The sequence below is a fragment of the Myotis daubentonii genome, chromosome 2 (assembly GCF_963259705.1).
Source record: "Myotis daubentonii chromosome 2, mMyoDau2.1, whole genome shotgun sequence".
Classification (NCBI taxonomy): Eukaryota; Metazoa; Chordata; class Mammalia; order Chiroptera; family Vespertilionidae; genus Myotis; species Myotis daubentonii.
Window position 1 is genome coordinate 28062952 of NC_081841.1, and position 24974 is coordinate 28087925.

The 24974-nt window shown below is 41.1% G+C and overlaps 1 protein-coding gene across 2 annotated transcripts in view; it reads left to right on the forward strand.

Annotated features, from left to right (window-relative positions):
• Positions 1-24974, forward strand: part of PTPRO (protein tyrosine phosphatase receptor type O) — a 210946-nt gene that overhangs the window by 171448 nt on the left and 14524 nt on the right. Inside the window, exons 16-23 of one of the 2 annotated variants that reach the window (XM_059682293.1) lie at positions 2027-2095; positions 4368-4451; positions 9168-9203; positions 12854-12935; positions 21737-21827; positions 22924-23000; positions 23564-23698; positions 23919-24041. In XM_059682293.1, the coding sequence (XP_059538276.1) occupies positions 2027-2095; positions 4368-4451; positions 9168-9203; positions 12854-12935; positions 21737-21827; positions 22924-23000; positions 23564-23698; positions 23919-24041 (697 nt within the window). The remainder of the gene's footprint in view (positions 1-2026; positions 2096-4367; positions 4452-9167; positions 9204-12853; positions 12936-21736; positions 21828-22923; positions 23001-23563; positions 23699-23918; positions 24042-24974) is intronic. The other variant, XM_059682292.1, reaches the window with a different exon arrangement.

Below are 24974 nucleotides of genomic sequence, written 5' to 3' on the forward strand. Positions count from 1 at the left end.
GGAAAATGAGATGCATGAGCCCCAGTGAGCTACATTATTGATGCATGATATTAAGCAAAAGATGGAGAAGGCATGAGAATATGTTTACCCTTTTACTCCAATTCTAGAAAAAAGGTTAACAGTATTTTCTACTGACAGACTAATGAGCAACATTCTGGATAAGAGGCTCTGCACAGGAAATCTGTTTTAATATGTATCCTTCTTTTACTCTCATCTCAAGTGATGAATACAATGGGGACCACAGCATGAGGGGAAAATTTTGGTGGAAGGAAACAATACACCTTGATCTACCATCATTATAGAGAGGGAATCATCAACACTAATAAAAGAGAAAAATGGTAATTGGCGTACGAGCTACCCTTTTCATTGGCTAATCAGGGCTATATGCAAATTAACTGCCAACTAAGATTGGCAGTTAACTGCCAACTAAGATTGGCAGTTAACTGCCAACAAGATGGCGGTTAATTTGCATATGTAGGCACAATGCAGGGAGGCGAAAGGGAAAGCAGGAAGAAGCCCCCTGCCACTGACAGTGATTGGAAACCCAGGGGGGAGCTAAGAGCTGGGGGGCAGGGCAAAGGCGGCCCTGAGGCCGCCTTTGCCCTGCCCCCCAGCCATGATCAGAGAATCAGGCGCCTTTTCCGCCCTGGCCAGTGATAGCAGGAAGTAGGGGTGGAGCCAGCGATGGGAGCTGGGCACGGTTGAAGCTGGCAGTCCCAGGAGCTAGGGGTCCTTTGCCTGGGCCTAAAGCGGAGCCCACGATCGCGGGGCCGCTGCCACTGCGGGTCCCCGCTGCCGGGGCCGGACGCCTAGGCCAGAGGCGTTAGGCCTGGGCAGGGGCGGAGCCTGCAACCACGGGGAGCTGGGGGACCCCTGCCCAGGCCTGACACCTCTGCCGGAGGCCTCAGGCCTGGTCAAGGGGCCGATCCGGTGATTGGTGATCGGAGGGTGATGAGGGTCAACTCCTCTGGCCGAGGCATCAGGCCTGGGCGGGGGGCTGAGCCGGGGATTGGGGGGATATGATGGTCCCCTTGCCCAGGCCTGAAGCCTGGGTCAGAGGCATCAGGCTTGGGCGGGGGGGTGGAGCAAGCGATCAGAGGGAGATGGGGGTCCCCTACCCAGGCATGATTCCTGGGCCAGAGGCCTCAGGCCTGGGCGGGGGTCAGAGCCAGTGATCGGGGGGAGATGGGGTCCCCTGTCCAAGCCTGACACCTCTGGTGGAGGCGTCAGGCCTGGGCAAGGGGCCGATCAGGCGATCGGAGGGTGATGGGGGTCTACGCCTCTGGCCGAGGCATCAGGCCTGGGCAAGGGGCAGAGCCAGCAATCGGAGGGGTCTGGGGGTCCCCTGCCAAGGCCTGATGCCTGGGCCAGAGGCATCAGGCCTGGGCTGGGGGCAGAACCAGTGATGGGGGGAAATGAGGGTCCCCTGCCCAGGCCTGACGCCTCTGTCAGAGGCATCAGGCCTGGACAAGGGGCCGATCCTGCGATTGGAGGGTGATAGCAGTCAACGCCTGAGGGCTTCCAGTATGTGAGAGGGGGCAGGCTGGGCTGAGGGACCCCCCCCCCACACACACACACACCCAGTGCACGAATTTCGTGCACCGGGCCCCTAGTTATGCTATAAAAAACAAAACCCTGTGAAGAATATTTGCTAAAAACAAAAACAAACAAACAAACAGAAAGAAACCTTCATTTTATCTAGAACAGTTGCTATAACTTACTTTGTAAAAAATATTAAATCACAAATAGTTCAAAGATTTATTTAGGATCCTGAGTGCCCTTTGGAAAGGATTGTGAACTGAAACCTTTTGGCCTCAGCTTGCTGTGGGGATGTGTGACCTCGTGAAAAATTGTTTTGTTTTGCTTTATCTTTCTATTTCACATTTCATGCAAAGAGAAACCCATAGAACTCATTATAGCTTTATAAAATGTAACATTATGATGATGAACCGTAAAGACTCATATGTCGCGGTAAAAGAGTGCTCCGTCAAGCAGTCACTTTGATCTTGTGATTCCTTTCATACAGGGAGTGTGGAGCGGGAACTTTTGTCAATTTTGCGTCCTTGGAGAGGGATGGAAAGCTTCCGTACAACTGGTGCGTATTCTTTCAGAACAAGCCTCCAGACCGCTTAGCTACGCTGTTTGTGCTCGAAACTGTGTTTTACTATCTTCAGGGGATAAATGTTTTTGTCTGTTTATCCTTTTTCATAATTTCTCTGACAGTGGACTTTCAAAGGTTAGATCTGCACAGAGTATATTGGTATAAATTAGTTTAATACAATTATGAAGTAGCCAACGTGTCAATCTGCTCTGTATTTACTATATTAAACAAAGGACTAAATGATCAGATAGGCAAGTAGCCCATTACTGTGCCCAAGAAGGGCTTACACTGAACAAGTGGGGGCTGGCGGCATGACAAGAAACCCCACTGAAGCATGTGGCACAGACAGCATCTCTACTTACACTCACCTCTCAGTGCCTGGGGACATGAACCACCACCTCTGTTCAAACATCAAGGAGAAGTATACAGCCCAGGGCCCTCGACTCCCACTTAAGGGTAAATAAATATCAAAGCCAAGAAAGTTCCATGAGAAAACATGGCATCATTTTTCTTTATTCTTCAGTATTTAGGACCTGGAGGGAGGAGGTATTTTGAGAATTAAGAAAGCACTTTCAGGGGATTCAATTGGTTGACATTGTACTTAACAATGATACGTGAGAATTAACGATACGTGGCAATCAATACCCAATGAAACGGCTAATTAAGTAACCATTTACTATAGCCAGCGCTGCTTACATGAGCTAGTTTGGCTTTTGTGCAAGCAACCATACAGACATTTCATATTAATTCTTGGTAAGTGATCTTTGTTCTGCTTTTACTAATCCCCCCAAATGATTAATCTGAAAGAAATCAATATGTGATACTGGAAATTTTACTCTACAGAATCAATGAGGGAGGGAGGGTTCTATTTAAAATATCAACTCTACCTCCCTGAGTGGGCACCTATCTACTTGAGGCCCACTCTGGTTGAAAGTCTAGTTGGAATAGGATGCTTTTGTGTTATTTTTAAATTTTAGCCCGAATGGAATTTTGCTATTTGAATATGACTAATCCAATGGTGAAGAGAGAGAAATTCATAAACCCTTGATGGTGAAAAGTTAGGAGACATTTTGTTCAAATATATTACCACATTTTGTAAGATGAAGAGACTAATGCCCTGATACTTGTTTGCCGCCTGGCCCATCCTTAAAAATGGTCCAGTCACAGAGCGGTGGTGAGCGGCTCAAGTTGGAAATGATTCATTTGTACACATGACCCAGGAGAGCTGTGTATTGACTGCACAACCAGTCACAGCTTCTAAAATATGGGAGACCCGTTACGGGAGAACTGAGGCAAAAGAGACTTCACTTCAGGACTTTTCTATAAAATCAAGAAAATTCTCAACTCTTGGCAAAGACAGGTTTTCCAGGCCCAGCATTTTCAGGCTGAGCATAGCTATCTCAGTGCAGATTTGTAAAAACTAAAGTGACAAGGCGACAGCATTGCCCCCTAATTCTCAGAATAGCTATCGATGCAACCATACGATATTTTTAAACCTGCATTAATGAATGTTCTATGTTACAACTGGTTGGAATATTTGAAATTGGTTTCAAACCATGCATTTTAGACCAACAGTCTGAAAAAGAATTAAAGTGAAACTCAGTAGTTTTGCTCCCACTCCGCTGAGTACTGGTTAAGCTCACAGACTGGGCTACTGTTCCTGAATGAATGGCACCTGAGTGTCATGCCCCACCTCCGTGCTAAGGGTTACTTTTTAGAAACGGCGTATAAGTTAAAATAAAATTAACGTAGAAAGCCACAGTAATGCACTAAAAATGCCGCTTGACAGGAAAGTGTCCCGAAAGCGTTGAGTCTTCACCGGGACCGGTACATGTAAACTCACCATTTATATTCCCTCCCACAGCTGCCAAATGATGTTTTACAGGTTCCTTAAAATAGACTTAGTTATGCACTGCAAGGGTAATACCCAAGAGGAAGACTTGAGATAACTAATGAGGCATTTAAGCGCTTCATTCCACTGAATGCGAAATGCAATCACCTAATAGCAGACTAATTAACACAAAATACGTTAGAAAAGAAATCTGATTACAATAAGAGGCTGTGTGTGAATGAAACTGATTTTGACAATTTTATAGCACTTCAGCCCTCAGGTTTAAATTTCACAGAACGGAATGATATTTCATTATAATTAAGGTGCTCATTTTACTTGATTCCAGTGAATAATGTACTGATGTCTGTTCACAATTTATCTTACTAACTCTTGCCACTTCTTCACCTTTACATCTTTATCTATTAATGCTCACAGGCGTAGGAGTATATTTGCTTTCCTAACCCTGCTACCTTCATGTCTTTGGACTGATTATCTTTTGGCATTTTATATTAATCCTTGGTAAGTGATTTTTATTTTATTTTTACTATTTACCTAACACAGCCTTTAAAAGTTAGCTTTTGGGGAGTAAACAAAACAGAAAAAAATTATTTTATGTGTTGGCAGCATCTAAAATTATTCATCAGTGAAATGAATTAAAACAGTGAATGGTACCGAGATGCTGACAAAAACGTTTCCCGATTCAATTTTCTTCTTGCGATGTTCTGGCACGCTTTCCGTCCACGCACTACCCGTCATTCGTTTCTTCCCGAGGCAATCCAATGGCCTCTCATCTTGATAAATGATGCTTTCCGTTTCCCTCCCATCTCCATCCATTGCAGAGCTCCATATTCCCAAGAAGGAAGAAATGCATTGAGGTAGAGAAACCCAGAGCACTACCCCCTCATTTGGCGCCTCCACGTGGTTTTTTTGTATAAGAATGCTAACCTAATGAATATGGGGCAAATGACCATGTTCAAGCCTCTTTGTATAACTGTCTTATTTATTTATTTATTTATTTATTTATTTATTTATTTATTATTATTTTAATATTTCTTTTATTGATTTCAGAGAAGAAGGGACAGGGAGAGAGTGAAACATCAATGATGAGAGAGAATCATTAATTGGCTGCCTCCTGCATGCCCCCCACTGGGGATCGAACCCGCAACGCAGGCATGTGCCCTTGGCTGGAATTGAACCCAGGACCCTTCAGTCTGCAGGCTGATGCTCTATCCACTGAACCAAACCATCTAGGGCTTTCTTATTTCATTGTCATTACTCTGCAGAGGATATTGTCAGCCCATTTTAGAGATATGGAAATATAGGTAGAAGAAGATTAATTAAGCACTTGATAAGCTACTGTTCTTGAATGACTGGTACCTGAGTGTCATGCCATACCTCCATGTAAACTGTTACTTTTTTAGAAATGGCATATAAGTTAAGATAAAAGGTCGCAGAAAGTCACAGTAGTGCACTAGAATGTGGCTTTATACGAATGTGTCCCTTGCTTAATTCTTTGATTTTTCTCATTTTCCACCATTCATTTTAAGCTTATATCAGGCGGGCCTATGCTTATTTGCATGTCTTTTATATATATATATATATATATATATAAAAAGTTATATATATATAACTTTTTATTGATTTTAGAGAGAAAGAGACATTGATTTGCTGTTCCACTTATTGATGCATTCGTTGGTTGATTCTTGTGTGTGCCCTGACCAGTGATTGAACTCCCAATCTTGGTGTATCTGGACGATGCTCTAACCATCTGAGCTACCCAGCCAGGGCTTGCATGTCTTTTTTAATAGGTCCCTCTGGTGAACACAAGATCAAATTTCAGCAACCCTTCAAGGTCCACTATTTACAGTACTAATCAAATAACATGAGACCCAAGTTAGGGGTAAATACCCTTCAGTAGTTTGTAGAAAAACAATCCTGAAATAGGAAATGGTTCTCTCCAGGCAAGAACAGAAGGCAAAACATAGAGCCCCATGCTTTCTGTCACTTTCAGTAAACTGCACACACACAGATCAATCAATAAAAATATACTGATCATAATCTATGCTTTCAGCCTGAGGTTTGTGCCATGCCAAATATCGAAGTAAAATTCATGGTCCCTTCTCCAACTTATCTCAGTACTCAGAAAGCTGCCCGAATTCCCTGCTGTTTGCTCCTTTTCATCTAATAACTCACTCCCCACCTAACACACTGCCCAGCTTCTTCTCTAAACTGTCCACTTCACGAGAAGATATGATCCTATTGGTTTTCTAAAATCCTCCTGATGTCTCTAGTGGTTCGTGTGGAAATCAATTCTCTTTCTCATAGTGTCGCTGGAATCTTTTCCCAGGATGCTCACAGATTCGGGGCTGAACCCCTGTGATCAGTTGGCTTAGTTAAGGATTGTATTCTGCCATGATTTCTGACGTTCATGATCTCAGATCGTCTGTCTGGATTCAGTGTTATTACCCTCTTTTTTCTTACTTCCATATTCACCCTCATACTGTTCCTGACTATGCATCTGCCTGTTCTAAGTCCTCCACAGTTGTTGACATTCTAAGCATGAAGTAACATTTACTTTAAAATGCTCAGCTTTGCTCATGGTTATTGCATGCTCTACTCAGAGGATGATGTAATATAAAGACCTTTTCTTAAGATTTGGGAGTGATTTCCATTTAGCTCATGAGAAAGTAAGTAGTGATTATGAAATTGGGAATGTCTAGACTTTGGGGAGGGATTTGTTTTTAATTATCATGAATCCCATACTCTGTCATTGCTTTATATTCTTCTTTGCAATGAATTCCAATTTGGCTAGCTTTATAAGACTGTCATACCATGAAGGACTTACCAAGAATGCAGCTTAGCTTCTTGAAATCATTGGGGTATTGAACCTTACCTAACATAAATGATAGGGAAAAATTAAAAGAAGTGTGTCATTCTATATGGACATATACCATATTTCTGGTGGTTATTGTCAGTTATTCATAAAATCTTTTGCAATGGGATGATACCCTAAGCATCACCCAACATGTTCATTGTAACATGCACACACACACTAGCTTTTTCCATAATGTGCTGAAGTTAACATTGTTAGCAAAGCCTTAACTTACATGCTTAAAAATGAATTTCCCGTGAGGTTAGTCTTAGAATGAACACAGCAATTACAAATGTTGGATAATTATATCAGTATTGCTGTGGAGTCTCATAATTCAGTCCTTTGGTCATGTCCCACAGCCTTAGGGTAGCTATAGAAATTCAACAAAACCTAGGTGTAACAATGAGAGTTGTACACAATTGTGAAGACCTACAATTATGATGATCAGAGTATGACAGTGAGTCATCTTAAAGCATGTGGTAGAATTTCACATGCGTTTAAAGTTCATTCAATCAATGAATGAGATTGAAAGAAACACCAGTGCCTCTCCCCCATGAGTCAGATTTCTGCACAGCTGTGAATAGTAGCAGCTTAATATTTCAGCACTGAATTTATTCAGTGTCACCCTCCCACATACACTTGTTTCTTCCCCAGTTCCCTTACAGTCTGTTTGGTAAGGAAAGGTTTCTTTCTTTTAAAAAAAATTCACTCCCAATCGTAAAATATGTTGGCAGCCTCCTAACTTTGCCAGAACCATTAGTTATCTATGCTAACATTCTGCTACATGAAGTAAATGTGGTATTCCTAAAGTTAGCTGAATTACCATTGCAAGCTCTGAGTAGGATATTATTCAAGGGACATTTCTTTAGGTTTCCAAATGCTTATATGGTACAGCTCTGCCAGTATTAAAGTGGGGTTTTGAGGGGATAAGGGAGAGGCAAAGTAAAAACTAGAATGTTTATTCCCTTTAAATCCCAAGTATAGAAGACAAAGAGAGGATGAGGACATAAATTATTGAATGGATTGTCTTCACTCAGAATTGGGAAAGAATAAAACCTACCTGAAACCATAAATACCACTTGCCTTACTGACATTTCCCTACATTTTCTGTCCTGCCTTATTTTCTCTCCATCCGAAAGTCCCATTTCTCCAATGGGACCTCAGGAGTCCAAGTATCAAATTCTTAATTGAATCATTAAGTAAAATGGTCAGGGTGACATAGCAAAGTTGTTTGTTTTAACTGAATTAAATCAGCATTTATTTAACACCCACTATGTGTTCCAATAACTGTGCTCAGCTCTGCGGGAAGGAATAGTCAAGCAGCCAGACTAGCAGTCTGATGGACAGACAGTCAGACAATGTGAGAAATGCCCCGCGAGTAAAGCGCTGTGCAAGCAGAGAAACTAGTGCTTTATTCTGCTGAAGGCCTTCTGGAAATGGAGGTATCCAAGCATGCATAATTCTCATGTAAATAAATATTTTGGCACCAAGTTATTTAGTATAAATTGTTTATTTTCTGAAAGTTTGGTTGCTACCATCAATTTTCAAAGATCCTTGAAAATACTTATAAAACGTATTTGCTCACAATCATACCTGGTATTACTTATGTAAGAAATTAAAATATAATAATGAAGTGCTTCAGCAGACTATCTTAGCATTAGCTACTAAGTCAGTTATCTTACTTGTTGATTGAAAACTATTCCCCTAAAGTACCCCCTTGTAATTAACTGAAGCATACCTTGTGTTGAACTTACAAACTAGTAATGAATTAAGAACAACCAGGTAATTGGTTCAATTCCTCAAACAGCTTAAAAGCTAGTTTATAATTGAATATAAACAATGCCATAATAGAATTATATAAGACACAAGCCAACACTGGTAGCACAAATTCACATGCCCAGCAAAAATGTTCAGAAAAGCTATTTTAGTTTTAATTAAGAGACCAACATGTCCTCCCTCCCACCATTATTCCTCACTGTTATTCCCTGGTTTTTTGCTTCTTACCTATAGAACTTGGAGAATCCAGGCGGTTGGTATTTTTATGTATTTACAAAATGACTTTAGCAACTTAATCACCAGTAGCAAGAAATTATATATTTCCAGATTTCTGTTTCTGGCAAATATTGAATATAAAGTATAGGTATGTTCCTGTAATCTAATAGAGTTTTTTTAAATGACTCTGAAATTATTATCATTATGTTCTCATTTAAGGAAAAGTAATTAAACAAATCTGAGATATGTTTAGTGAAAATTAAATAAAATTGAGGCGCTTGATGTAATTATTTAAAATTTTTCAAGTTTAATCATTATGTTAATCAATTCTTTCGCCCAGATAAATTTGTCTCTTTTTTTTTAATTCTCAGGAGTAAAAATGGTTTAAAGAAGAGAAAACTGACTAAGTAAGTGTTTTCGTTATTGATATATAATTGATATTTAACATTGTGCATGTTTAAGGTGTATAATGTATTGACTTGACAGATTTATATATTGCAATATGATTACCACTCTCGCATTAGCTAGCATCTCCATCTGTAACATAATTATCATTTTCTTTTTGTGGTGAGCACACTTAAAGTCTAGTCTCTTAGCAATTTTTAAGTATGTAATACAGTAAGTTTTTCTTACTATTTCATTTTAAAGTATTTTCTTTAAAAATGTTCTTCATAATGGTGTTAACATTACAAGTTAAAAAGATTGTTTACTTTCAAATAGAAGGGATGCTTAAGAAAGTAGCGAGGAGCATTTGGGATCTTGTTCCCAGGCATATATATCCTCATTTTGGCTCAAATAAACTCTTACAATGATTTTTTAAAAAAAAGAGGCAATTGTGTATTAAAATAGCTAAGATAGTATGTGTTGGTGTGTTTACACATATGGATGGAGTGACTACTAAGTAGGTGGGTGTATCACAGAAACCATATCAGGAATAAAAAATATTATCACCAAATGAAATCTGAGAAAGAATGGGTTGTTAGGAATTATCAAAGTCTTGCTGAAGGAAATGTTTCTCTAAATCTAGAAAAAAATTAACTTTTAGCCACATCAAAATTGTACAAAAGCCTTTGTCATTTTGTACTTGGAAGCTCTGTGCTTATTGCAGAGAGGCTTGTACTAGATTTGATGTTATAATAAATGCTTTGGGAAGTGCTGCCTCAGGAAAGCTTTGTAATAAATAGAAAAAGACAATTGCTCTTGCTAGCCTGTGGTTTTCCTTAGCTACTGAACTGTTAAGTCATAAGAATTAAGATTCTGATGGGTGAAAATTAACCATCAGTTGATTTCAAAAGCCTAATTAGATGTTCACCTCCAGGCCTTCACTTAAACTGTGCATCTAAAGAGTGGAACATCTATAAATAGAGCTCATCCTTGATACTTGCCCAGGACAGAATATTGTTGAATTAATCTGAGGCAATTAGGGGTTCCAGCCAGATCTATGACATCTATGCCAATGAGGACAAAGTCACAGAGCACATAATACAAAAGAAAAGTTGATGCAAAAATATTTCTATATAGCCTTGAGTGACATCATATTTTAGCACATGTAAATAACTGAATAATTTTTTCCTAAATCTATTTCAAATCAGTATGCGTCCATTGGCATATACCAAGTGATGTAGGAGACACAAGACTGGCCTGAAGAGAGGAGAGGTACTGTCACCGGGAAGGAATGACTTGACAGAAACAGAAAGACTTTGTTGTCCAAATTATCTATTGGGTTGTTACATGAGATAGAGAGGCATAGGCTAGAACAGTTAATAGACAGGGTCTCAGAACCAAAAAGAGAGACGCCATCAGGGTTTGCTCCTCCCAAGGCCCAGGCAGAGAGGAGAATGAGAAGCCAGGATGTGGACAGAAGTTTGGGTAGAGTTTAGGGGTGGTGGAAACTGCCCACAAGCCAAAACATTGCATCAAACCAGCTTCCTCATTCCCTCTTCTCGTTTTCTCTCTAATCCGATCTCCTTCTCCAAAAGCCATATATTGGGGTGCTTTCTACCCTCCCCCCAACTTTCTATTTACTTTCTTTTTACTTTTCCTCTTTCACCCCAAATGCCCCCAACCACCATATCCCTTTGGCTCTCCTTTTCCATCTGCACTCATCTTCGTCCCATCACTCCTTTCCTGCACCTTCTCCTTCCCCCCTTTCCCTCTAAATCTTTGTCCTGCTCATCTCTGCTCCCTCCCAGCTTTCTTTTTCTCATCCTTCTCCTCATCATCCTCTCCCTGATGTTTCTGGTTCTTTCTCTGTCTCTCTCTTTTCCTTCTTTTTCCTGCTTCTGCTTTTTCTAACGCCGAACTATTTTCTCTGACTTGGTGTTTCTATTGATGCTCACACATTTAGCCATTTTGGGGGATGGATGGCAAGTTTGAAGTACAAACGCTTTTAACCAGGAATCATTCTCTCTGGGTTCCAGTCAGAGTTGTACGGCTCAGTGGTCATGTGGTCTTGGACTACTCCCTTGATTCTCTTAGCCTTGACTCTCTCATCTGGAGCATGGGGTAATGTTGGCCATGTCTATCTTACCATCAATCAAACAAGATAACATACGTAAATATTTTAGGTGTATATAACTCATTAGTGTTGTTATTATTATTAAGAAAAACCATTAAAGTTTAAATGTATCATCTGGGAGGTATAATGGCCTTTAAAATCTAGTAAAATAAGTTAACTATCAGATTAGCTAATCAACAACTTTAAACAAATGGCTATTAAGAACTGTGTATTTGCTATGAAGATACAAGGCCACAGGTAGATGACATAAGCTGAGTAACTTGCAACAAGACTCAAAGAAAGGGCAACTATGTGGACCCTGACAGAGTAGAAGGCTTGGGGTAGGTGGCAGAGGACAGCATGCTGCAGAAGCTTGGTCAGTCTAGGTAGAGCACAGGTGCAGTAAGCAGCTATAGAAAACTATTGGAGACGGCATGGATGGACCTGGAAAATATTATGCCAAGTGAAATAAGACAATCTGAGAAAGACAAATATCACGTGATCTCACTTATTTGTAGACTCCAATGAGCATGAATTGACCAACAAAATAAGACCTGGAGCAGGGAGGCATGTAACAGCCTGGCATGCCTCGATATGGAGTTCGGGGAGATGAGAAGAGATAAACCAAAGAACTTATACACTTATATGCATAGCCCATGGACATGGGCAATAGGGCAGTGAAGCCATGGGGTGCTGGATAGGGGCTGAGAAGAGGGGGGGAAGGGGGGGAATGGGAGATGTCTATAATACTATCAACAATAAAAATATATTTTAAAAAAACCTACAGGATATAAGCCATAATGCTTATTTTTTTAAAAAAAAAACAAACAAGAGAAGAGGCGACAACCTTTGCTACAGATGCTCGGATGTCTTATTAGATGGTACCTCTGAACCTGCATATCATTTGATAGATATGCAAACCTCTAAGCATGGCTCTCAAAGTGAGACCCTGGCAGCTCTCTGGATCTATTGTTCCACCAACAATCCTGCCTCTGTCCTGAGGAGACAGCATAATCAGCAGCCCAATTCCTTATACTTGTAAAGCTTCTTTAAACTGTCAAGGTTCTTTAACATATGGTGTGCAACCTTGTGAGGTGGTATGATAATAGTATTCTATAGCTGAGAATGCTGAATCTCAGAAGAGTTAGGTAAACTCTCCAAGATCACACAGAAAGTAAAGTAAAACCATAACTCCTACAAGTCTGCAGGGTCTAATCCGTATTTTTTTTCCCATAAACCAGAATTTTCTAGAAACCACACATATGAGTATGTGTGTGAGTTTTCAGGTATATACTATTTTACTGCTGGAGTAAATTGAAAATCTAAAGATATCTCCTTTCTCAAGGATGTTTCATATAGATGGCTCTCTTTTTAATTACAATATAGTAGGGACTGGTAACTTTAATCAAAAAACAAACAACAAAAAAAAAACAGCGTGCTAACCTTTGAGAAGCAAAACTATTTTCTCCAAGAAAAGTGTTCATGTTTAAGAAGTAAGGTGTTAAACAATACCTATCAATAGGGTTTTTAAAAACATACTTCTCTTTGTGTTTGACAAAGCCCGGTTCAACTGGACGACTTTGACGCCTACATCAGGGATATGGCCAAAGACTCTGACTATAAATTTTCTCTTCAATTCGAGGTGAGTGAATAAAGCAGACCCTGCCTTCTGGTAGATGGGGCAAGGGGACTGGTAGGTTTGGGTTGGTGTCCTGTCCCTGCTCACTGGGCAGCGCCTGGAATTAGGTTACATCATAAACAGGATGGGCTCAGGAGTGTCTGATCTGCAGGTCCAGAGGTAGGATGTCAGCTCTTATACTAGGTCAGGACTGGGGGGACAGATGAAGGAAAGGGGATGCAGGCACTGAGGTGAACAAACGTGGTTATGGGAGAAGCTTCCATTGAAAATCAATGGAAGTGCTTGAGACTTCAGGGGAAAGCAAGCTGACAACTGAAATTGGAAACAGAATTTCACTTTCAGGGGATTTTTAGTGTGTCTCTCATGCCACTTGGGCCGTATGGTGGGTGAAATGGACCTGTTTGTCTTATGGGCATTTAAGAGTCTGCGGTGGGGCTCTTCTGCCTATAGGACTCTTGGCATTCTACTTAATATTTCCTTGTGAAGTTTTCTTTCCTTTTCTTGGAGAAGTTGGGGAGAATTAGACATGGTTTGTGTGAAAGAAAAGAGTTGTCAGCCCCTCCTATTTCTGAGGCACACATATTTGTTTGAGTCCAAGACCATGTGTCAGAGCGCATGGGAATGAGTAAGCCTGGGTCCCAGCAGTGTGAGGACTATCACTGGTCCTCATGTTCTCTTCCCATGCGTTTCACAGCACATAGCACAGTCTGGACGGGCACATCTTCAGCTTTCTACGGGGGGTCCAGGATTCAGGGGAGTCAGAGAAAATGGAAAAACAAAGTGACTTTTCTAAATACTGTGGATTTTTTTTAAAGCCTTAAAGGTGCTCTTTCCTGTGAAATAGCAGGTTGTAGAATGTAGTTCCTTCCTCCTCATTATTCATATTAATTTCTTCTTTCCACCCATCAGCCAAGGACAGCTTTGGTCTGCAAGAAATGGGGAATCCTGGTGTGGAAATTCTAACAGGGACAATAAGGATGAGAACTTCAGATGTTATCAGATACAAAGCCCCTAACTACCACCTGTGTCATGAGAAATTCCACATAGAGCCTGGTTCAGTTAGCCATTGCGTGCAGGTGCATAAGAAATTATAGATGTTGTACCAAACGCTGTATCTCAAAGAGCAGAAATCCCATTTGAATTGGAGATCTATGGTGAGGATGTCATTTCAGAATGTATATCAATGAAAGGAGGAGGGTTTTATAAGAAAACATAAGCCCAAACTTAGAAAATATAAATAGCTAGATAGTTCTAATGATGAAGATTATGATGTAGGTACACTTTCAACCTCATTGAAGCCACAACCTCTTAATTTCTACAAGATTATATGGCCTTAGTGACACAGCTACATCCCTGCCTTTGCTGGGAGGATGAGGAGTACCTCCTGTCAAACTTTGGTATAACTATTACTGTGCTTCTAAAATGCATTATTATTTTAAAAATTCAATTAGTCTTTTATTTTTTGTAAAGAGAAAAGATTCTTTTAGTTGTCCATGACAGGAACACAATCCAAACTAGTTTAGACCAAAGGAAAATGGAATTCATTCCAAGGATGCTAAGTTATGTCATGTGATCAAAGGGAAGAATGAGTAGCTGAACCAGGAGGGCAGGGAAGCAGCCCTGTCAAAAGTATGATTGGAACTAGAGGCCACGCCCCTGCAGAGACCTCTTTTTATTTCTCACTTCTGCTTCTCTCTCTGTCTTGGCTTCACTTTCTTCCACTGTAAGCCAACCTCTGTCTCTATGGCAAACATGGCCACCAAAAACCTCTATGTCTTATTGTATAGTTTCCATGGTTTCCAATGGGAACACTTGACTCTCTTGTTCATATTTTGCAAATTAACAGGGGATGATTCTGATTGGTTGGCCTAGGTCATGATGTCCACTCAAACCAACCACAGCCAAGGAGGGCAGAATCACCTAAGAATAGAGCAGCTCTTACTGGAAGCACTAAGCTAAATCAAAGGAGACCGTTATTTTCAAAGCAAGGACACTGGGATAACTAAACAGTGAGGGATTAGATCCCAGCTGCAGATGCTTCAAAAATGTGAGAAGTAGAATTGTAAATTTTATGTGCTAAATGCTCACTTTTTAATATGTTGAGGGCTTTTGATGTTAAACACATCTAGGCTTATCTCATAGAATTTATAAAGGATATAGGAATGTACTAAACTGAGAATTCAAAAACCTGGATCCTCCCTACCATTTTGCCACTAATTAATATTGAAAAAATCAAATTTGTCATCACCTGAGTTTCTTCATCTATAAAATGGTAGGCTTCACTGAATCAGTGATTCTCAATGGGGCCAGTACCAGGCAGTTCCCCAGGCAGGGTTTGCGGATGTGTAGGAGTGTTCTTTTTGTTGGTGGTGGTGATGTTTTTGTTTTTGTTTTTTGGTTGTCATATGGCTTGGGAGTAACCTACTAGTGGTATTTAGTGGGGAGAGAAACAGGGATGCTAAATGTTCTTTAATAAGTGGGACAGTCTCACACAGCAAAGAATTGTCCCAAGATAATAGTAGTCCCCTGAGAACACTGGACTAAATGTGAGGTATGGATACATCCAAGCTTTAATACTCACCTGTGATAGTCAGGATTCTGCAGAGAAATGGAATAGATAGATAGATAGATGATAGATAGATAGATAGATAGATAGATAGATAGATAGATAGATAGATATAATAGGATTTAGAGAAATTGAGATGGAGAGATTTATTTTAAGAAATTGGCTCACATGACTGCCAGAGCTAGCAAGTGTGAAATCTGCAGGGCAGGCTGGGGACCTGGGGAAGAGGTGATGTTGCCGCTCAAGTCTGAAGTCTGGAAGCAGAATTCCTTCCTCCTCCGGGGACTTCCATCTTTCCTCTTAAGGCCTTTGATTTACTAGATAAGATCCACCCACATTTTGGAGGCTAATCTGCTTTCTCAAAGTCTACTCCTGATTGACATGTTAATCACATCTAAAAAAATACTTACACAGGACATCTGGACTTGATGTCTGACCAAGAAACTTGGTGCTATAACCTTGCCAAGCTGACACATCAAATTAACCATCACACCATGATTGGAAGGAGTGTTTAGTATTTTTAGTTATTATGAAGTTTTTTTCCCCATATATCTTTGTTCTTAGAGTATTATTGGTCATATATGTAATTCATTGGGTGTCAAGTCCTGATATATATATAATTTATTTGGTGTCTTGGCATGGTGAGAAAATGCAAATTACTCTCCAGAAGTCTGATTTATGTAAATCACAAGCTCAGATTGTTTGTTTTGGGCTAACATTTGCTCAAGCAGTGACCCACTAGTCCGGCTCACTTCCTTTTTCATTTGAGAGCCTCCCAGATATTGCCAGTTCCCAACTCTACCCACCCTACATCCTCATCGTCTCTTCCTCTACTTTCATAGACACATTGTGCTCCCATACCTGACTTCAGGTTGCATGTTGGACCTTCCACATGGCAGCCCTCAAATTTTCCTGAGGTTGATAGTTAATTGAGGTTTAAGGGACAAAAATGTTTCCTCTGTAATGGAAACCCGAGCGGGTGTTAAGATGGCTCAGTCAGCTGGTCTAGCTAAATCCATTGGCTGGACAGTTATTTGTTCTGTTTATATTAATGCTGAATAGTTGTATAATTCATTTTGATTCTGACATTGAAAGAGCACACCCATATAGAGAAATTTCATCACTTATAAGCATTATGCAAATTGAAACTAATGTCTAGATTTATATATACAACCAATACATCCATAAGTCATACATGAAACTATACAAGTTGCTAATTTGCATTCACTGAATAAATTACTCTTCACTATGCATCTTATTTTTGCATCTACTAGAAAGACTGATTATCCTTCTAACAAAAAATATACATCTTTTCTTAGGGAAGTTTGGGAACCAGGGATTAGATTCAATTCCTCATTTCTTATGTCTCAGTTGGAGAAGGTTTTGAAGAGCCAGGCTTTAGAGCTTGAAATTTGAGAGCCCACGAAACATACCTCCTACTGCTCATTCTGTCATTATTTTTCTGTGCTTTGTGTTTGATTGGGATGCTAGTGGAATGTGTGTCTACAAAGATAAAAGCAAAACTACTTTACTTCTCATATAGTCCACAAGGGATGGCCTCTGATTTTTGGGAGTAGCTTTCATTTGCACTGTTCTTACCCGTGTTTCAGTCCAGTTCACTAGAGACCTACCTGCAGTTCTTGTTGAAAAATGTTGCCTTGAACCCTCTCCAACACCAGGGATCATACATTGCTCCAGACCTGAGTTTTCTTTCCTCTCATTTCTAATTTCCTCTGTTCCCAAGTGCCTGTAACAGTAATGTGTCCAGTGATTGGAGTGTTGTCCCTAAATCCCATCTTTGAGCCCAAAGCCCTGGTAGCAATTGCTAGACACTCCTGAGGTTGACTTTCTTCTTAGCCATCTTCCATCACCTGCCCAAGACTCCCATCACTGCTGCACCCCATTCTTCCTTATTTGGAAAGAGGGTCATTTGTGGATATAATTAGTTAAGATGAGGTCTTACTACAGTAGGGTGGAAGTCCTTATGAAAAGACAGCTATGCGACAATTCAGACACAAGGAGACCGCCGTGTGATGACAACGCAGAGATTGGAGAGATACAACTAGCACCGTGCACATACACTGCTTTGCTTTTCAAGACGTGCGGGCTTCTAACACAGCCACAGAGGATGGACTTCCATTGGGCCTTGGTGGCTCTATTGGTTTCCTAGGGTTGCCATAACAAATTACCATAATCTTGGTGGCTGTAAGCAACAGAAATTTATTCTCTCACAATTCTAGAGGCCAGAAGTCCAAAATCAAAGTGTTAGCAGGGCCATGCTCCCTCTGAAGGCTGCAAAGGAGAATCTTCTATTTCTGGTGGCTCCAGGCATTCCTTGGCTTGCAGCTGCCTAACTCACATCTGTGCCTCCACCTTCATATGTCCTTCTCGCCTCCCTTTCATAAGAACACTTGTCATTAGATTTAGGGCCCACCTGGTTAATGCAAAAAGGACTTGTCTCATGATCCTTAACGTAATTACATCTGCAAACACCCTCCTTCCAAATAAGGCCACATTCACACGTCCTGGGGGTTACGATGTGGACATATCTTCTGGGGGGACCACCATTCATATGGTGACTCTGTGGCCTAGAAAAAAACAAACTCACGCTGATAAATTATATTAGAGTCAAAACTAGCAAGAGAAAATTCAAAAATGATTTATGCTGGTTTCAGGCCATCCCCTCATACTTTGACTTTCTGGAGCTTTAAGCCTCTGGAGATTCCATATGGTTAGAAAGAAAATAACTGCAAAGCTACTGAGCTGGAAACTGTGTGTTCCATTTTCCACTTAGCGACAGGCTGAATTTCAAAAGATTGCGAGCCTGTTGTGTGTACATGCGGTTCCTGCTTTGCTGCAATTCAGCTCTGGCAATTTACATTCACAGTGTTCAGCCAATTAAACCTCTCTTATCAACTTAGGGCATTTACCGCAGGGAGGCAACTCACAATTAAAGTTCTATCAGCTACTCAGCGTCCATATGTGCCCCAGCTCTCTGCCGCAATCTGTTTCCACCATTTCTTTCGTATCTGACGCCCTTTCCTGTGGCTTATCAGTCTGTCCTCAAAGCAGGGGACTTGGGGAAAGAGTTGCTGGTCTGTTAGTATAAATGGCAAAGGATGGAGAATTGTGGGGCCAGGCAAACAGACACATTTCACAACCATTATCCATAGTGCTGCATTAATATGTTGGGTTTAATCATTCCATTTGGTGGTCACTGTATACCAGTGAGGTGTGGAGAAATTATTAGCCTTATCTTACAAATAATTAAACTGATGTGAACGAGAATTGAACTAATTTTCCAGGGCCCCAACATGAGCCAGATGTTTTGACAAGCTATCTATAAAGGTGCTATTTTAAAAAAAAATGGTTTTATTGATTTTTAGAGAGAAAGGAAGGGAGATAGAGAGAGATAGAAACATTGATGAGAGAGAAACATTGATCAGCTGCCTCCTATACAATCCCCACAACCCAAGCATGTGCCCTGACTGGAAATGGAACCGGTAACCTCCTGATGCATGGGTCAACCACTGAGACACACCGGCCAGGCTATAAAGGCACTCTTTAAAGGAGGTAGATTTCCAAAATAAACAACGGAAGCATCATTTAAATGAGCATATAGCTGCCAAAAGGACCTAACCTAACACTGATTTAGTTGAAGTTGCTAAAACCAGGTTTCATTTCTTACAAGAATGATTTGAAAACCCTTGAAAATGAAAAAACCAGTAATAACAGTGACATTTAAAGGCATTTGGCAAGCAAGGGTTTTGATTAAGATAGAAAAACTAATTTTGTGAATTGAGGATCAAAGTTAGTATACCAATAGTTTGTCTTTACAATGCTTCAATGTAGGTTAAAAAAAAAAAAAAAAAAAAAGCTTGAGATTCTGTGAGCTAGAAAAGTTATAGTATGATGGGAGCAGAGGAACCGAGAAATCTGGACAATTTTGGTAGGTTCATCCTTGTGGGCCACAGGCTTGCCTCCCAACGCCATTAAGCACACACACTGAACTTCATATGTGGAAGCCCCGGGAGCTTCAAGAACTGGATTCAGAAGCATATGCTTTGCAAAGAGCACTGGAATCAAGACAAAATTCATGAAAGAGAGATCATTGTTCAGTCTCTCAAAATGTCATCAAATGTGTCCAACTCCCTTTGAAAGTCTTTCAAAGACTCTCAAAACTCTTCTCTCTGAGAAGTATTCCTCCAGTTTATGATTGAAAGAATAATTGGGAATAATTATGACAAGTAAAACTTGTTTGCAATATTAACATCCTATATGAGTAAATAAAATGTACAAGTGGTTTCTCTGTTGCTCAGTTAATAGTCTTATAAAAAAGTGCATTACTATATAGATAATCCCACTTATAGATGGCTACACACCCTGTTTACTAATATTTCCCGCAAATTTGTTGAGTGGTATAAGTAGGTATGCTGCATTGGTCTTGCCTATACAATTCCAGGGAGCATAGTTCACACAGACCACAGCATGAATGATGCCCCTAGGGAAATCTAAGTGGTTTGACAACAACCCTTGTTTCCTACCAAACACAGGACAAAACAGCTTAGAAATCATCTGTCCAGTAGCATAACTTTTTGAGGTGTGATGGTTGTCAGTTTATAGAAAAATCGCTCTATCAATTCACCTTCTGATATAGAATTTATGGGAATACTGACACACACAGGCAGATATTTGGATGTTCTTATTTTCACTGCAGGTTCCACTTACCCACTACTGATTCATCCTTATTTTTGAGGTTTCTTTACCATCTATATATATAAAAGGCTAAGTGACCAGCCAATCGGTTGGCCGGCTGACTGGCCCATAGGTATGATATGCAATGACCACCAGGGGGCAGACCCTCAACACAGGAGCTACCAAGTGACAGCAACTTTGCAGAGTACCCTCTCACATTCCAGGACCCCTCAGGGGATGTTGGACTGCCCGTTTTAGATTTCAGCCCAATCCCCGCAGGTCAGCCTGAGGGACCCCACCTGCCTGAGGGACCCTGCTCACTCCACAGACACCCTATGAGCCCTGGAGCCACCCCAGGTGTGGCCAGCTGGAGAGGGACCATGGGAGGTTGGCTCCAGGGCCTGTTAAGCCCATCTTGCCCAGTCCCGCCCTGCCAGCCACCTTCTAATTAATTTCCTTTCAATGTGCACAAATCCATGCACTGGGCCTCTAGTCTATATATATATAAAAGCCTAAGTGACTGAATGACCGAACAACCAGTCGACCGCTCGCTATGACATGCACTGACCACCAGGGGGCAGACACTCAATGCAGGAGCCGTCCCCTGATGGTCAGTGTGCTCCCACAGCCAACCTCCCACGTTCCCTTCCTCCGGCCGGCCAGCCCCAATCAGCCCCTATTGCCAGCCAGGCCAAGGGACACCCCCACCACCACCACCACCACCCCCTGTGCACAAATTTGTGCACCGGGCTTCTAGTATATTTATAAGTACCTGTCAATCCAACATCTTGTTACATGGAAAATACTCCTTCATTGTTCCTCATTCTTTCTTTTACCACTGTCTCTAAGGCTCATTGCCTAAAAGAGAAATACTGACATTTCCTCAGAGAATAGGAAATATTTGTGCAAATTGCATACATTTTAGTTACTATATACCTCCTAAAATCTGAAATGGATTTCTTTTCAAACTTGTTTTCAGATTTTCCACACCCAGAGAATTATGCATATAATCCTTACCTTCTCCAAATGATCACCAGGTTATCCAAGATATGTATGTATTGTATTAGTCAGCTGTTTCTGCAATAATGCTATTATATACAAAACAACATCAAAATCTCAGTGACCTACAGCAACAATTAATTTTCTCACTGCAGGTCTGTGGAATAGCAGGGACAGTTCTGCTTCCAGCCATGGGTCAGTGTCAGGACTGTTTCACATGTCTCCTCACTTAGGGACTTGTAGCTTCCCTACTCATGTTCTTTTCACAGCAGATGGCAGAAATACAAGAGGGTAAACCAAACCAAACAAGCACATTTAAAGCTTCTTATTGAACATGATTCTACCCAAGTTCATTGGCCAAAGCAGGTAGACAAGAGTGGGGTGGAGAAGTATGTTCTATCCCAAAAGGGAGCTCTGAAGCTTCATATGGCAAAGGGGGTGTGATGATTCTGTTATAGGCTGGAGTGAAGAATGGTCTAAAGTGAACATCCAATCCACACCATGTATGTATGGAAATCTCAAATCTATTCTCTGTCACTTACAGGAGTTGAAATTGATTGGACTGGATATTCCACACTTTGCTGCAGACCTTCCACTGAACCGATGTAAAAATCGTTATACAAACATCCTACCATGTAAGATTGTCAATAGTGCCGGTCTGACTCATATCTTTCAAAGGTCGAAGGATGATTAAATGCAAATTAATCAGTTTCACCAATCTCTGGCCAGACCCAGCTGTGGTCTGGATCTTCAAGGCCATCTCTGATCGAATCCGTGCTCTGATGTCATTTGATCCTATCGTGTGTAGGAAGATGTGATCATTAAGCTTTTAAATGAATTGCATCTGAACAGGAAAGACTGACCATTTTGCCCTTTAGTGATCAAATGTCTTAGCCAAATTAGGAATAAAATAACCTGTGCTCTTATAAAATGAATTCTGTCAATTCATTGGTAATGGAAGGCGGCAAATGGAAAGGGAGCTCGGTGTGTTAAAATGCCTCCTCTTTTTAACTTCTGGCAAGTTCTGTTGTTGCTTAGCATTTTTTAATAAAAGCAACATTCAAAGAAAAAGTAAAATGAAGAACTAACAGGACAATTAAAATATATTCCAATATAGATTTAACTTTCCTCTCTGCTATACTCCAGAGGGAGCCAAGACAGGATAGAAAAGTAGAAAAAAGAGGGTGGAAAAGCTCTAGAAAAATAATTTTTTCCTTAATAAGGTTTCTGGATAATCTTATGCAGCATTATCATTATAACACCTTACATCTGTACACATTTCAGAATTTACTTTTCTCATTTGAATTCCATTCACAAAAAGCCCATGCAACCCCCTTTTCTCTTCTAGGTGTCCCAAAGGTAATGCATTCTAGGATGTCACTATGTGAAATGGCAATCACATAGTTAGGATACATGCTGTATGTAGCCTTCCATACAATCTACCAAATTTTTTAGTTTCTGTAAATATTCTGCACAATCTCCCCCAAGAGATGGGTCTAATTCTTCGAAGGACAGGAGAGCTGGTGGGAGAAAATAGTGATGGAGAGAAATTTATATATTTGTTTAAACGAGAAACTGAAATTGAGATATGGCTAACATGTCAAGCTAAGACCAGCTTTATCTCCCTACTCTGTCACTGATAATTTTGACTTGATATTGGGAAGACGGGATCTAGACAATTCTTCCTTCCACCCTAATTTTTAACATTTCCTTTCTTCTGATTCTGTACAGATGACTTTAGCCGAGTGCGATTAATCTCCATGAATGAAGAGGAAGGAGCAGACTACATCAATGCCAACTACATTCCTGTAAGTAAAAGAAATAAAAAGTAAACCAGGCATCCAAATTCCAGCGCAGGCTGAGGAAAACCCATCAGGGATACAGGGATGCGTCGAACAGTTTAAAAGAAAGCTATTCTACTAGAGAACAGTTTCCATTATTCCATCTCAGAATAGACAATAGGAAACAAAGAATCCCAGAGATTAATTATGTTCATATTTCCTTATAAAGGACGAGTGAAAACAGTAGGTCATTACATTAAAGATCATCTTTCTCGTGTTTAAATATTTTTGGCAGCCAAACTCAAAGGGCTCCCCCTGAGCACCTGTGTTTTAAAATATCTATAAAGATTGTAGTTATCATTTTAGAAAGTGAGGGTGTGATTTTATAGGCTTCCCAAGGATCATGCTTAAAATCACACTGACCTATACAGTCAGTCACTCTGACGACCTCTTCCATGGGAACAGGGGAACACGGTACAGAGGTCTGAGATCCGTTGCCAGGTTTATCGCCAGTACATTTTCAGTTGTTTCCCAATTTATGCAGAACGGCCTTGGTTCCTTAGGTGACAACTCTGTCACTTACCTTTCAGGGATACAACTCATCCCAGGAGTATATCGCCACACAGGGGCCACTGCCTGAAACCAGAAATGACTTCTGGAAGATGGTCCTACAGCAGAAGTCTCAGATTATTGTCATGCTCACTCAGTGCAATGAGAAAAGGAGGGTAAGTGCCTACAGGACTGTCCCACTCAGCAGGAAGACCCGCACCAGCCACGCCGCGAATGGAGTGCTTACCCGCACAGAGCCTGCTCTTGCTTCCTATCACCTCACAGTGTCACGCACACTTCTTCAGACACAAGTGCTTTCGTTTTCCCTAAAAGAGCACAGACTTCATGCCTCCCCCGGCTTGTTTGTTTGATCCTGTTGTGTGGTTTCCACCTCAGGTGAAATGTGACCATTACTGGCCGTTCACGGAAGAGCCCATCACTTACGGAGACATCACCGTGGAGATGATCTCGGAGGAAGAGCAGGATGACTGGGCCTGCAGACACTTCCGGATCATCTATGTAAGTCACCAAGCACAAGTTCAGATGCTGTCCCCAGGCTGAGGGAACCTCCCCCTCCCCCCACCCCCAGGTGTCAGGAGACCAACCCACCATCAAACAAGATCATGAGCACTTCAGGCTTTGCAACACTGCTTCCTTCAAGAGGAAAAGCCCACGTTCAATATCCTTGTTCCCCATGTCATGGAGCCTGGTGGGATGCAATGCTGGCCTGCAGGGCCTGAGGGGATGGGGAGAGACTGCCCTGCCCATGGCAGGTTATCCAGGGCAATAGAAGACATGTGGGCCTTGCTCCCAGGCCTGACTGAGGAGGGGCATGCTCTCATGACTTATACTAACCATATGTGAGTATAATTAGCATATGCAAGGCATATTTACATTTTAAATTAAACACTTAAACCATGATTTAGTAGTAGTTTAGTTTTTGCTTTGTTTTGTTTTCCCCTTATTTTGTTCTGGTTTGGTTTTTATTATTTCAAAGGTAGTTCAGGGCATTTTTATTTTATTGATTTCAGAGAGGAAGGGAGAGGGAGAGCGAGATAGAAATATCTATGAGGAGAGAGAATCATTGATTGGCTGCCTCCTGCACACCCCCTACTGGGGATCAAGCCCGCAACCCAGGCATGTGCCCTTGAGCAGAATTCAACCTGGAGGCCTTCAGTCTGCAGGCCAACACTCTATCCACTGAGCCAAACCGGCTAGGGCACTTCAGGACATTATTAATCATGGTCCCACATCTCTTTTGAAATGCCATTGATTTCTGATTGCTAGGATGTCAGCACAGTCTGTTCCTCCTGCCACCTCTCTAAGGACAGGCTTGGAGCATGTGCAGTAGGTTCATGTGCAGGCGAGGTACAGACATCATCCGCAGAATACATCCCTGCTGTATTCAAACTTGACATGAACTGAGTAAGAATTGGAGAAAAAAACAACAGC